Here is a 14,295-nt window from a genome sequence, read left to right as displayed (position 1 = left end):
CCGAGGGGTTTACCACATGTGGGTAAAGGAACGTGAATATTTCCTCTATATGGGCGGTATGACTGTAATGTTCGTCCAATGATCGGGTGAGTGAGTTTCAAAATCGCATTCGGACCACTGTCAGTAACTCTTAATCGCCGTTCAATGAAAAAGAAAATCAAAAAGAAAATCAAAAAGAAAAAGAGTTGCGATTATCATTTTTTTTTAAACATACAAGTAGTTACATGTAGTAGACATATTAGCATTTTTTTAATTTTATATTTAGCATTTTATATGTGAGTACTTATTTTAACACTATGAAATAACTTTTCATGAAGATTATTTAGTCAAGTTTAAAAGAAATAAGGTATGTGTGGAAGTGTGGAACATGTATTAGCATTATGTCATTCTTACACGTCATAAGCATCCATCTAGAGGATTGAAAGAAGTGATGTATGAGTGAAATTCACGTAATGACTTAGATTGTTAAATTAACCAATCACGAGTCAAATTTATCTCCCTTTAACATTTTTTCTTGAAACTATCGGCCAACATCTTTATCAGAAAGTTTTATATAAGTGTTTATATCAATTTAAAATTTACACACAATACACCGAAGAAACGAATGTAAACTCACACAAATATTAAAATTTAATCCACTACTTGTGTGGCATTGATGATGCCACTTGAATTTCATTCATAGTACTGAGTTCATCTGGTCGTCTCATTAGTTTAAGTGTTCAGTTCAAAAAATTAAAATGAATTCTCATAAAAATTAAATTTTTAAATACGTATAAAAATTTAATATTATTGAAAATAATGACAAAATTTCATTCCTCGTCCCTGAACTTTACATCGACTTTGACTCCCTATCCTTTTTCTTTTTTTTGTGCATTCCTCGTCCCTAAACTATTAAAAGAGTACATCCCTCGTCCCCCCGTCTACTTTCTGTCTAATTTTCCGTTAAATGGAGTCATGTGCTAAGCATGTGAGGGTATTTTAGTCTTATTCTCTTTTTCCCCTTCACCCCTTCACCCCTTTGTCTATTGTCTATATATAATACGGATACAAATATAATACAGATCCAAAAATTCAATTGATGAACTCAGGCATCAAAAACACTTGAATCCTCTTCATAAAGCATCGAATAACACATTTGATGAAGCAATATCGATCAAACAGCAGCATAGAACTCGAATTTGATCATGAACAATTTGGTTGACTTTTTACTCGAAGTTTGACCTTCAAATTCGTACTCGAATCTTCGAGTTGAGATCTATAATTTTGCATACACCATCACGAGATGAATTACAACGATTCTACATTTTTACATTTCTCGATTTCATTCCGAATTGAACCGGAGGCCAAAACTGTTATCGTTTTGGGTTTGAACGAACTCGATCCGATGATGTTGTTGTAAAGCTATTATAACTTATCACGAAGGTTCAACTTATGTTGAAGATTGAATTGTTTAATGTAAGTTTCCAGGCTTATCGTGAATTTGTGTAACTTTTCTTTTGTATTTAATATATAAGAGATAATTAAAAATGATAGGTTTTCTTGATGTATTGTTCTCGCTTGCCCTTTTTTTTCTTTAATTTTTTAATCAAGTTACTAGAAGGCTAGCTAATGATTCATGTATTGAATTTATGTTCAACTGCACAAAATGAGTTGGAGCCTTGTTAATTAGTTTTGTGTAAACTGATATCTATATGTATATACTGATTGTAGGTATAATTCGGTCAAACGAAGAAATTGTTGACCAATTGGAAGAAACAATTGAAGATATGAAAAGTGATGTTGAAATCGATGTTGCAGATCTGAAAACAACAAGAAGTCGGATTTGAGATGGTTACGATGACGACTAAGAGTTTGAAGAAATCGATGTCGTCTTTTGATCTCGAATCATTTATAATCTGTTTTGTTGATTTTATAAAATATAAAATTAGGGTTCTTGATTTTGGGATAATGAAGAAGAGGATGAGGGTGAAAAGATAAATTATATAAAAAAGAAAAGGAAAAGAATTAAAAGACTAAAGTACCCTCCCATGACATGCACGCGATAAGGGGTAATGGCAGGTTTTGACAGAAAGTAGACGGGGGGACGAGGGATGTACTCTTTTGATAGTTTAGGGACGAGGAATGCACAAAAAAAAAAGAAAAAGGACAGAGAGTCAAAATCGATGTAAAGTTCAGGGACGAGAAATGAAATTTTGTCGAAAATAATCAACAAAGTTAAAAATAAATCACATCAAAGTATTTTATTTTCAGATGGTTATCATTTCAATATACTTAAACTATTTTAAAAAAGACGGCAGTCTATAGCAACAAATCAACCCCATAATCGACAAAACAAACACTAATTGTCTCAAGATGAACCTAAGTCGCAAAACCAGAAACAACCCAATATCTGAAACTAGATCTCCAGTTGAGAGATCGTTGCCTAGTCTAAACTCAAAGGCACCACCGAATATTAAAGGTCCCAAAACTCACCCACGACAACAAGTACACTCATCCCGCGAAATTAAACATAGTGACCGTCACCTCCTCCCGCCCACATCAGCATCGGATAGCCATCACAAATTGAGTGATGAACCACCTGACCGGCCGACAAATGCTAAACCCTACACCACCGTGAAACAACCACTACCTGTGGTCACCACCAACTAAGTGGTGAACCACCAGCAGCCACCACACAAGTTCAAGAAGAGGAAGTGATAGGGAAGCGTCCGCAACCGCTGCAACCGATAGCCGCTGCCAACGGGGCGTTGAAACCACCAACCGCCACCACTAGAACAACTCCAACATTACAAATTATTGGATAACATTAGAGATCAGAGAGGAAAGAAGCATACCAGATCACCATAGTCAACCCTACCACGAGCATGACAGAGGAGGAGGATTATGGCTGATAGATCAACAATTAATCAAACTATATTTAATATGTTATCTCAATTAAGAATTTATTATAAGATGTATTCGTTGTTATAATTAAACAATACTAAATTAAGTTTAAGTTTACAACTAGAACATATCAAAAGATTATGGATGATTTACACACGTTGCCTCCAAACAACTTGTACACTTGCACTTCAATATGATGACGGCGTCAATTTAAAAATGCTTCCAAGATGAGGACCACGAATAATTATTCTATAAGGACGTATATTGCATATTTTCAAAAGTAAAAGGGCAAAGTGAAATTAATTTATGGTGTATTTCTTGGATGTTTCCTTCAAAATCTTTGAAAATTCGTCATGGCTTACCACCCCTTTCACTTATCATATTAGTCAAATAGACACCCCGTGTGGATTCCGCGGGTGAGCTACACACCAAACACTATATGTATATATAATTCTTTCTTCCGAAGTACTCAAATGATCCACTTGTTTTTTGAAGTTCTCTCTCAATAAAAACACACAAACACACATACACATTTCTTAGCACATTTTGTCTCTACAAAAACACGTACATATATTTCTCAGCACATTCATTCTCTCTACAAAAATACAAGCACATTTCTCTTTAGATTTTTCTCTCATACAAAAACACACACACATACGCATACACAACACTATAAAGTTCTCATCACATATTTTGGATTACACAAACACATCCAACTATATTTTGTATTATTTATGGACAAAGAACAACAATACAAACGGGTGTTTGGACACATGGACCAAAATGGAGATGGTAAGTTATCGCCACCAGAGCTCCAAAACTGCGTTGGGAAGATAGGCGTCGAATTGTCATTAGAGGACGCCGAGATAGCGGCAGCGATGTTGGATTCGGATGGTGACGGTTTGTTGAGCTTAGAGGATTTGGTAAACGTTGTGGAAAGTGCAAATGAAGATGAAAAAATTAACGATTTGAAGATGGCGTTTAAGATGTATGAAGAAATTGGAGGGAGTGGATGTATAACGCCGAAAAGCTTGAGAAGGACACTAAGCAAATTGGGAGAATCGCAACCGTTGATGATTGTAAGGTGATGATTGCTAAGTTTGATGAAAATGGTGATGGTGTTCTTAGTTTCGACGAGTTTAGGGAGATGATGGCGTGATTTTGGTGCTTGTATATATTGGATTCATTCTTTAGTTCTAGTAGGCTGTATTTATGTAGCATTTTTTTGAGAAGGAGAATTTGTTATTTATACGAGTTCATGTACACTTTTGATTTGACTGGTTTCATATCATATTAGTATTTTGTAAATTTTATGTAAATTTTCTTGCAATATATTTATTTATGGAAGGTGTTTTTCGTTAATCAAGCCCCTATACCAAATGCCCAAGACACGTATACCAGTAAAAGCTCCTGTTGGGTTTATTTTCCAAATGACTTAAAGATTTTCTAGAACATCCACATTTAGAATTGTGTTTCTTCTCTCCGGGTTGTCATGAACAAGCTTATTTCTCCAACGCCAAATGCTCCGTAACACGAAGCTAGAGAAAACTCATCCACACTCTTGTCACCCATTATGAAATTGTTAACATCAATAGCACTTGAAACACCGATCAGGACTGGAGTCAGAAATTTCCACCAATCCAAAAACCCTCTCCATAAAGGTAAGATATGTTTACATGTAGTAAACAAGTGATCTAAACATTCAGGAGCTTCAAGGTAAAAAGCGCAAATGGATTTCGAGTTAAGGTGATTTACTTGAGACAAATGGATTTCGAGTTAAGCTTTATAGCACGTTAGAAGAATGTGGAGTACAAGCTTGTTTAAGCTAAATAGAGTCATCTAATTGAAAGGTTGTGTTTGTTAGTTGGTGTCTTTTTGGCCAAAAGACATAACTAATCATGAAATGGTGTGAACTTTAATGAAATAGTGTAAGCTTTCATTGAATAGTGTAACCATTCATGGTACCTTTTCATTAAAAGTTATAACCTTTCATGGACACCTCTTAGCCAAAGGATGTGACCATTCATGGTACCCTTTAGCCAAAAGGTACAACTTTTCATACTCTATAAATAGAGTGATTTGTCTCACATTCAAAGGTGATCAAAGATTGATCATTCACAATATACAAATTATCTATATTCTTGACTTCCAATTTTAATTGCCTATATTGGAGTTGTGCATTTTGTCTTATCCCGAATAAAGATTTCGTGTAACCCTAAGGTAATATACGTATAGGGTTGAAATATTTTATCGCGAAAGTGACTACATCATTCAAAGGATTATCCAGACATTCAAACCCTATAACCAACAAAGCGATAAAGTATGTTGATAAACCTTGGTTGAATCTTGAAGAAGACAAAAGGCTTTCAGAGAGTTTCTGATATGGTAAAATTGTGGTCGGTTGGCAATTAAATTTGTGTCCGTAGTTATCACAAGGAGTTCTCATTTTGATGATTTACAATCCAATTTGATGATTGCTTGGTCAAAGTTTGGAAACGTACAGATTTCTGAAGATGGCATAAAAATATGCACTTTCTTCCTACCAAGCAAGTATTCTTTAATATTATATTGTGATTTATTTTATGAGATAGATCATATATAAATTATGATATGTTAATTTTAACAGGTGATAACATAGTGGTTGAAATTAATTCTCATGATCATGTTAAATTAAATATTTGATTTCAAGTAAATTCTTGAATAAAGAATTCGGATCTTATAAAACCGAAAGCAAGATAATTAAATTATTAAAGGGATACATGCATGTTTCTGGATGATATATTACAGCAATACATATGCGTTGTCATCAAAGATGCATGCATGTAACGAACACACAAAAATTAATTTAACAATATGGTGAAAGCGAGATGTACGGTTATTAGTATTTGTGAGTTGCAGATTTTAATGTTGATGATTAGATAGATCTATGACATATGATTACATACTAATCGTCTTCACACGTTTTGTTGGTATAATGCTACGGGTAAAGCACTAACTTAAATTTAATGGGAAAATCACATGTCATAACGGTTTCTTGTGTTTCTGTTAAAAACATGGCTTGGTTAATTTTGTTAAAATATAATTCATCGACGTTCATGCCATCAATTCAATATTTATTATAATTATTTTTGTTTGTTGAACAAAGTTGAAATTATAGTAGATGTGGATTCAATACTGATTAGTTGATGTGTAACATCCCAATTTTTATAAGGTGTTATTTTATTATTGAATGGTGTTATTTAACTTGTCGAATGTTAAGAAAAGGGACCATGGTTGCCAGAAAAGGACCTAGGGTGCTAAATATTAAAGTGAGCAGGGTAGAAAGTGTACAAAAGGAGATAAATCGAACCATGAATAAGATGAGACCATGAATCGAACCAGATCGAAACATTCAGCTGTCGACGGACACACTTTGCCGGAACGTCGACCGCAAACGAAGGATATATATATATATATATATATATATATATATATATATATATATATATATATATATATATATATATATATATATATATATATATATATATATATATATATATATATATACTTGGACAGCTCCCATAGATTCACAAATGCTAAAAAAAAAAAGAGAGAGAGAACATGAATGATGGTGGTTGGCGATTTTGGGAGAATCACACCAAAAACTTGCATTTTCCTTCATGTACTTGGATCTATGTCTGTAATCAACCTAGTAGTGGCTAGCTAGAACCTTTGAAGCCTTGATTTCCTCATGTTCATCATCAATTTGGGGGGTTTTGGGTTTTCATAACCCTAAACCTAAGGTATGCAAAATTATGCTTTTTAATCCGAAATTATTGTGTTTATTTGGTTGAGATGGTGTTTAAATGAAGTCTTTAACTTCATATAAACCATAATTCAAAATTGTAAGTTAGGGTTTATGCATAAGTGTTAAAAAAGATGGTGATTTTAGTAAAAGGGTGAACTTGTGGTTAGATAGCTGGTAAGTTGAAGTCATAAATTTAATTGTGAGCATGTTTGGCTATAAAAATTTGTACAAGTGAGTTTAAAGAAGTAATGATTAAGTGATGGTTCGGGATGACTTATGTTAGTAAGTCTTGTGGTTTGTCAATTTGTGTTTTATGAATTGAAACTACTCAAATTGTGTTGCAAATGGATTTTTTAATTAAAGTGAAACTTGTATGTAAATAATATAATGTTTAAGAGCCAGAATCTGAATTTAATCATGATGACTATGGAACTTTAAAATGGTGATTTAGAGATTTAGTAGGTTTGTAACTAGACTTGTTGAGTTAGTATGGCTTAATGAGGATTAAAGGCTTGTAATATGCTTGTGTATTGAATTAAAATGAAAACTTGGTAACTGGAATTTTGTATTGGAAAGGTTTGGAGGCATAATTCTTGAACTTGTCAAAAAAGTGTCAAAATGGGTTTTGTGGGTCAAATTGAAATTTGTGATATGGGAAGACTTATGGTTATAAGTCATAGGGCTTAGTCAAAAGATGTTTAGTGTTGTGATTGAGGGTTTAATGATGAACCCTAGGTTTGAATTGGTCTTGATTATGTTGTGATATATATATGTGTATGCTTGTATGCTAGGTAGAATTGCTTGGAAGTTAATTATGGATCGTGCTTTGTTGAAGTTGATAGTCTTGCATAGACTTATTGCTTGATTGTGCATTGTTATTGATAATCTCTCAACCAAGGTGAGTACAATGGATATATATAGGTATGCGTATTGGGGAAGGCAGGGGTCCTATAACGCCCCGTAAGGATTTTGAATTGTGTTGTCCTCGGGACATTGGTTACCTACTTAACATCATGCGTTAAGTTTGAGGATCATGCATCCGGGATGCAGGTGGGGCCTCTAGGTGTGCTCGGTACAGGGAACACTAAAGTGTCCAATTTGGCACTTCGGTGTATTGTTGGAAAGTCTCTATATTCGTGTTCTCCTTTGCGGAGCACTTCTGGAGCTGGCATCTGGGATGCTGAGGGGGTTTGTCTCATGGTGATATGGTCAAACCTCGGGATGACATGAGTTATCCTTGGTTGATGTATGATGATGTACGAGATGACTTATTGAGGTTGATGGTATGCATACACGTATATATTTGTTGTATTCACTAAGTGTTTCGCTTACTCGTTGTTGTCTAATTTTTTTTAGGTTTGCTTGTGGATAAAGAAGTGGGTAAGCTAGATGATTTTAAAATGAATGATTGAATATGCTTTAGTGATTGATGCTTATTGCTTATGATAGTGGCTCGTGGGTGAGATAGTATATCCCGAAGACCATGCTTTTGATCTCGTTGTCATTTTGTCAAATGGGTCAAGTTTTCCACATTAGATTGTAATGGGTCGGTTAATACCTAATATTTTGATTATCATGTAAAATTATTGAAAGTGTTGGTTAAATGTATTTGTAATGAACTACGTTTTGGTTAAGTAAGAGGTGTCAAATTGGATATTTTGGAAACGAGTCACAAAGTGTTAATTTGGGTAAAAATTACCCCTTCAGGGTTTGATTCTGGAATGGGTTTGGAAGATCCCGGAATGGGATCGAGGGTGATTTTCATGAATTTTGATCAGAACAGGATCCCATAGTGGGACAGTTGAGATCCCATAGTGGGATCTAAAAAAAAAAATTATCATTTTTCGAGTAAATGGTTCGTGGTCGTTTAAAGTGGTATCAGAGCATGGTTTAAGGGATCTAGGAGCTTGCTGGTAGAGTATAGTTACCTAGACTTAAACTGCAGGGATTGTGTGTTATGTGCAAATATGTGGGACCTAACTCCGTGTTTGATGATATGACCCGAACTTGTTATGTTATGTGCTTTGATAGAAGCTTAGTAGATGTTGGATATATATGTGCACACTTGTGCATATTAATTGATAAACTTGATGTTGTGGCCTTATAGGAGTTTACTACATATAGTATGTAGGTATACATACGAGAAATGTTAGATTGATAAGTGTTATTTGAATCCAATGTGATGGCAAAGTAGGAATGAATAACAGTGACAGCTTCATGCTAGGTAATGATGTTTTGGTATGTGATAGTTGACTACTACGAGTATGTAGTTACCGAGATTTGTATGATGATATTTGCTTTGTGTATGCTATGATGTGAAAGACTGTAGAACCGATTGAGAATTGGTAAGTGAATGACTGATTATGTGATTCTATTGTAAATGTGAAATTGTATGTGTAGATTTATGTAAACGAATGTCACCTTACTCCATGTAAAGTACTTCTTATGTCATGTGAAGGCGATAAGTTACGTGTTTGTAATGATGCCTGATCAACATTATTATAATCGTGTATCTTGTCACACGAGCACGATATATTAAGTATCGAACGGAAGAACGTGACATGGTTAGGAATGATTGTGGTGAATAGGGAGTCATGTAGTGATTTCTAGATTGTAATGTCTTGTGAGCTAGTGTATTAGAGGATCGTTGGATCGTAGACAATTTGGAGTGAAGTCTGTTAGATTAAGAAATGTTGTTAATTGAGAGTAGTAATGAGTTGCTAGGTAGAGTCTTGTAAGGGCTCGCCCTGACCCTTATGTGTTTGTTTGTTTTGACGATAGGAGTCGATTGAGAGAAATTTGTGGATAATGTCCATTCTCGAAGGCATAGGAAACGAGAGATACATGTCGAGGAACATGTATTTTAGATGAGGTAGGCTGATTTAAGTATATCTCTAACAGTAAGGTTCATGTGCTTGTCGGGTGAACGAGATCGATAACCGACAAGTAGTGTATTGATGAGACCGAGGAGTTTTTGTGTTGGTGATATCCGCAAGTATTAGGATGATGGTTGTTGTACACCAAAATTAAATATTGAGTATACATGACAGTGTTAGCGCTTAACAATGTGTAGGAGGGTAAGTGACCTTAAGGTATCCTTAAGGACTTCTTGAGGATTTGTATATAAGGGTTCCTTGATTACAAGTTGTTAATGGGAAGTAAAGACTCCTCTAGTAAGTGTAGTGGGATCTCCATCCCAAATAACATGAGAATTCTAATTATGATAGATGTGATGAGTTTATTTGTCTTGCGGATATTGAGGGGTTCGTGAACCCTGAAGTTGATATCTTCATGTCGAAAAATTGTAAAAGAGACTTTATTGAATAAATTTGACCCCAGAGTGAAAGTTTGGCCGATAGTGTTGCGAAGGTTTTGACTTTGAGAAGCAAGGAGGCGAGAGTAAGTGGATCATCACTTATGAAGTAAGTTCTCACGTCTTAAGTAATGATAGTTAGAAAGAGATTTGCTACGTGAATGAAAACCGAGTAGGAGTACGGTGTTGAGCAAAAACTACAGTGGACATTACAACAAATCTTATGTATCGCAAATGTTGCTAATGTTGAGAGAACTTGGGACATTAATGTTTTCAGATTAGTAAAACTTGAGAAATAGTAGAAAGAGTTTCGTAGGAACAATGAGGAAAGTACCATAGTCTTAAGTAGGGAAGATAGAAACCTCGGTAGGTGGAACTGAGGATTTAGCTTGTTAAGTGACAATAGATGATAGGAGTAATATGACGTGGCATTAAGTGCCACACTATACATGCTAACATTTTGTTCGACTCTGGTTATGTAAAGCTAGGTGCGATGTTATTCGTTGGTATGTAAGCGAATGTGTAAGGGTGTAGTGAAGACCCTTTGTAGTAACGATAGCTGACAGTGTGCTGGTAATTATTTGTCTTTATCATAGGATAGAAGATGGAAGAACTAAATGAAGGGATGATCATAATTTGCTAAGTGGGGAAGGAAAATAGGAAGATGAGTTAACGTTATATGCAATCACTAGTGTGCGATCCCTACTTGATGAATTTAGAACGTGTATGATAAGCTGATGGGACGAGCAAGTCTAGTTGCTCACATGTATCTGGAAGTGTAAGGGAAATTTTGTAGGCTGAACCTTTGAAAGAAGAGCTAGGTTGAGTAGTTAATTGATAAAGAGGAATTAGTCGTGTTATTGCGAAACGGATAAATTGTTATCGAAAAACGGGTATGTTTAGGTAAGATGATCGATTTGTGAAGTGAGGTTCAAGGGTCAGACGCGGGAGTAAATGACCTAATAGAGACGATAACATGCCTTAGTATTTGTGAGTTGCATATTTTAATGTTGATGATTAGACACTTACTACATATGATTACATACGAAGTAATCGTCTTCATACGTTTTGTTCGTATAATGCTACGGGTAAAACACCAACTTAAATTTAATGGGAAAATCACATGTCATAACGGTTTCTTGTGTTTCTGTTAAAAACATGGCTTGGTTAATTTTGTTAAAATATAATTCATAGACGTTCATGCCATCAATTTAATATTTATTATAATTATATTTGTTTGTTGAACAAAGTTGAAATTATAGTAGATGTGGATTCAATACTGATTAGTTGATGTGTAACATCCCAATTTTTATAAGGTGTTATTTTATTAGTGAATGGTGTTATTTAACTTTTCGAATGTTAAGAAAAGGGACCATGGTTGCAAGAAAAGGACCTAGGGTGCTAAATATTAAAGTGAGCAGGGTAGAAAGTGTACAAAATGAGATAAATTTCATTTTATAAAACTTGACAGCTCCCATGGTTTCACAAATGCTAAAACAAAAAATAAAGAAAGAACATGAATGATGGTGGTTGGCGATTTTGGGAGAATCACACCAAAAACTTGCATTTTCCTTCATGCACTTGGATCTATGTGTGTAATCAACCTAGTAGTGGCTAGCTAGAACCTTTGAAGCCTTGATTTCCTCATGTTCATCATCAATTTGGGGGGTTTTTGGATTTTCATAACCCTAAACCTAAGGTATGCGAAATTATGCTTTTAAATCCAAAATTATTGTGTTTAATTGGTTGAGATGGTGTTTAAATGAAGTCTTTAACTTCATATAAACCATAATTCGAAATTGTAAGTTAGGGTTTATGCATAAGTGTTAAAAAAGATGGTGATTTTAGTAAAAGGGTGAACTTGTGGTTAGATAGCTAGTAAGTTGAAGTCATAAATCTAATTGTGAGCATGTTTGGCTATAAAAATTTGTACAAGTAAAGAAGTAATGATTAAGTGATGGTTTGGGATGACTTATGTTAGTATGTCTTGTGGTTTGTCAATTTGTATTTTATGAATTGAAACTACTCAAATTGTGTTGAAAATGGATTTTGTAATTAAAGTGAAACTTGTATGTAAATAATATAATGTTTAAGAGTCAGAATTTGAATTTGATCATGATGACTATGGAACTTTAAAATGGTGATTTAGAGATCTAGTAGGTTTGTAACTAGACTTGTTGAGTTAGTATGGCTTAGTGAGGATTAAAGGCTTGTAATATGCTTGTGTATTGAATTAAAATGAAAACTTGGTAACTGAAATTTTGTATTGGAAAGGTTTGGAGTGTAACATCTCGCCTTTTTCCGTTTACTTTCCGTTTATTTATTTAAAGTCTGTTATATGATTATAACATCTTCCGTTAAAACGCATTTTAAAATATCTCGTTTAGGTAATTCACGCACCGATCTTAAACTTGAGGGACTAAACTTGCCAAGTGACCAAAGTCTTGACTAGGTCAAGTGGTCAACTCTTCCTCCTCTACTCATTCATCACCTCTTCACTTTCTAACACTTCCACTTTTTACTCTCAAACCCTCAATCAAAGAATCATCATCCATTTTAAATCTAGCAAGCGTTCTTCAAAACAAATTGCATTTTTGGAATCCTTGCAACTTCCTCTTCGAATTCATACAAACTTCATTACATTTGGGTAACTTTCTAAAATCACTAAATTCTTTGTTCTTGATGTTTTTAACTTATAAAAGTGTTAATTAGTGTCTATGGTTCAAGTCTAACATGAATATGTGATTTATATGCTCGATCTTGTTATTTTAGTGTAACTAGCATAAACTTGAATTTTGGTGTGTTTGATCTTGTGATTTGGTTGCTTAAATGTTGTTAGATGTTAAAAGTGTTTGTATTAAATGTGTTACTAGCATCACTAGCTTCATTTTGATGTGTAGGTTGATCAAGAAAGCTTCATTAACATGATTATTGATTTTGTGATTTTGGTTAGGGTTTGATACTCTTAATTATGAACTTTTGATGCATTAAATGATTGACAATGTTGTTGATAAGTGTTTAGTTGCAATGTGTATTTAATTACCTTCGAAACGGCATATCACATATGTAAATTGGATCACCGAATCAAGAAACTCATTTAATGAACTTGAATGTAATAAATGGTGAGCATTTAATGCGATTTTGGTTATTGAAAATGTTGAATTGATTGATGAAATGTGCTTAGTTGTTTTTCTCGTCAAAATACCTTTCCAACGGTATAAGATACATGTTTTGATTGTTTGCGGATCATAAATTGTGTTTGTTTGAGTTTTGGTTCGTGCACTTGTGTAAATTCTGCAAGCAGGTTCTGTGTATCATTTGGGACGCCGTCCAAAATCTTGGACGCCGTCCAGGCCTTCACATCTGGACGCCGTCTAGCTAATCTAGACGCCGTCCAGATAAACTACTAGGTTCTGATTTGGTTGGCCGTTTACCATTTAATTCTAACTATGCTACGCACCTCCGATTCACATGTAACTTGTTCTAACATGCTTATATATGATTAAAAACCTCAGGAAAATAGTTCGGAACCAGACCCGAACGTGTTGACTTTTTCCTTGACTTTGACTTGACCAAAGTTGACCTTTATCTAAACTTAACCAAATACTTATGCAATCGTTCCAACGTGCTTTTATCTTTGTATCCTGCATGAAACTTGACAATTTGACTCACATGCTAAAATAATCGAGTCATAACGAGCCATAGGACTAATTAAACACTTTGACCGACCGTGGTTACCGATATTGATACAACCTAATTGTCTAGGTCAAGACTAGCATTCGTGCTTGCACACGTTACTTTGTGAAGTACATTTTACTATCCGTGCAACCAAGGTGAGATCATAGTCCCACCTTTTCAACAACTTTTACTTTTAAACTATGGGATGAGAAACATATACGTATCATACTTTTATGCTTTGAACACAAGTACGAAAACAAACATTCCACAGCGAGTTAGAACAAAAAGCCTCAATTCAATTATCATTAGTTACACTTGCAGGGTGTAAACATGATCTTATGTTATGTGATCACATTGGGCTTGACGAGCCCTCATTCGGACGGTTCGCTACCGTTAGCGGATGAAATATATTTTCGAGTATAGTGTATGTTCTAACACTACGTAACAGGGTACAAAATAGTTAAGTCTTGATAATTGGGTGCTCGCGAACATACTTTTGGAATACAAACGATTTGGATAAGCAACTATATTAAATCTTGTGGTTCAAAAACAACGTTACTATTACACCTATGATTTCACCAACGTTTTTCGTTGACAGTTTTCTATTTGTTTTTCTCAGATCCTTGAATGT

At 34.5% G+C, this 14,295-nt stretch overlaps 1 protein-coding gene across 1 annotated transcript; it reads left to right on the top strand.

Moving 5' to 3' along the window:
* Window positions 1–3,381: 3,381 nt before the first annotated feature.
* On the top strand, window positions 3,382–4,189 carry LOC139858516 (calcium-binding protein CML38-like). The gene is given in 2 exon segments (XM_071847357.1): window positions 3,382–3,945; window positions 3,948–4,189. Coding segments are annotated over 2 exon segments (423 nt in total). The 5' UTR covers window positions 3,382–3,617; the 3' UTR covers window positions 4,043–4,189.
* Window positions 4,190–14,295: the final 10,106 nt, after the last annotated feature.

This window comes from Rutidosis leptorrhynchoides, chromosome 7 (assembly GCF_046630445.1).
Source record: "Rutidosis leptorrhynchoides isolate AG116_Rl617_1_P2 chromosome 7, CSIRO_AGI_Rlap_v1, whole genome shotgun sequence".
Lineage (NCBI taxonomy): Eukaryota > Viridiplantae > Streptophyta > Magnoliopsida > Asterales > Asteraceae > Rutidosis > Rutidosis leptorrhynchoides.
This window is presented reverse-complemented; position numbering and strand designations above follow the sequence as displayed.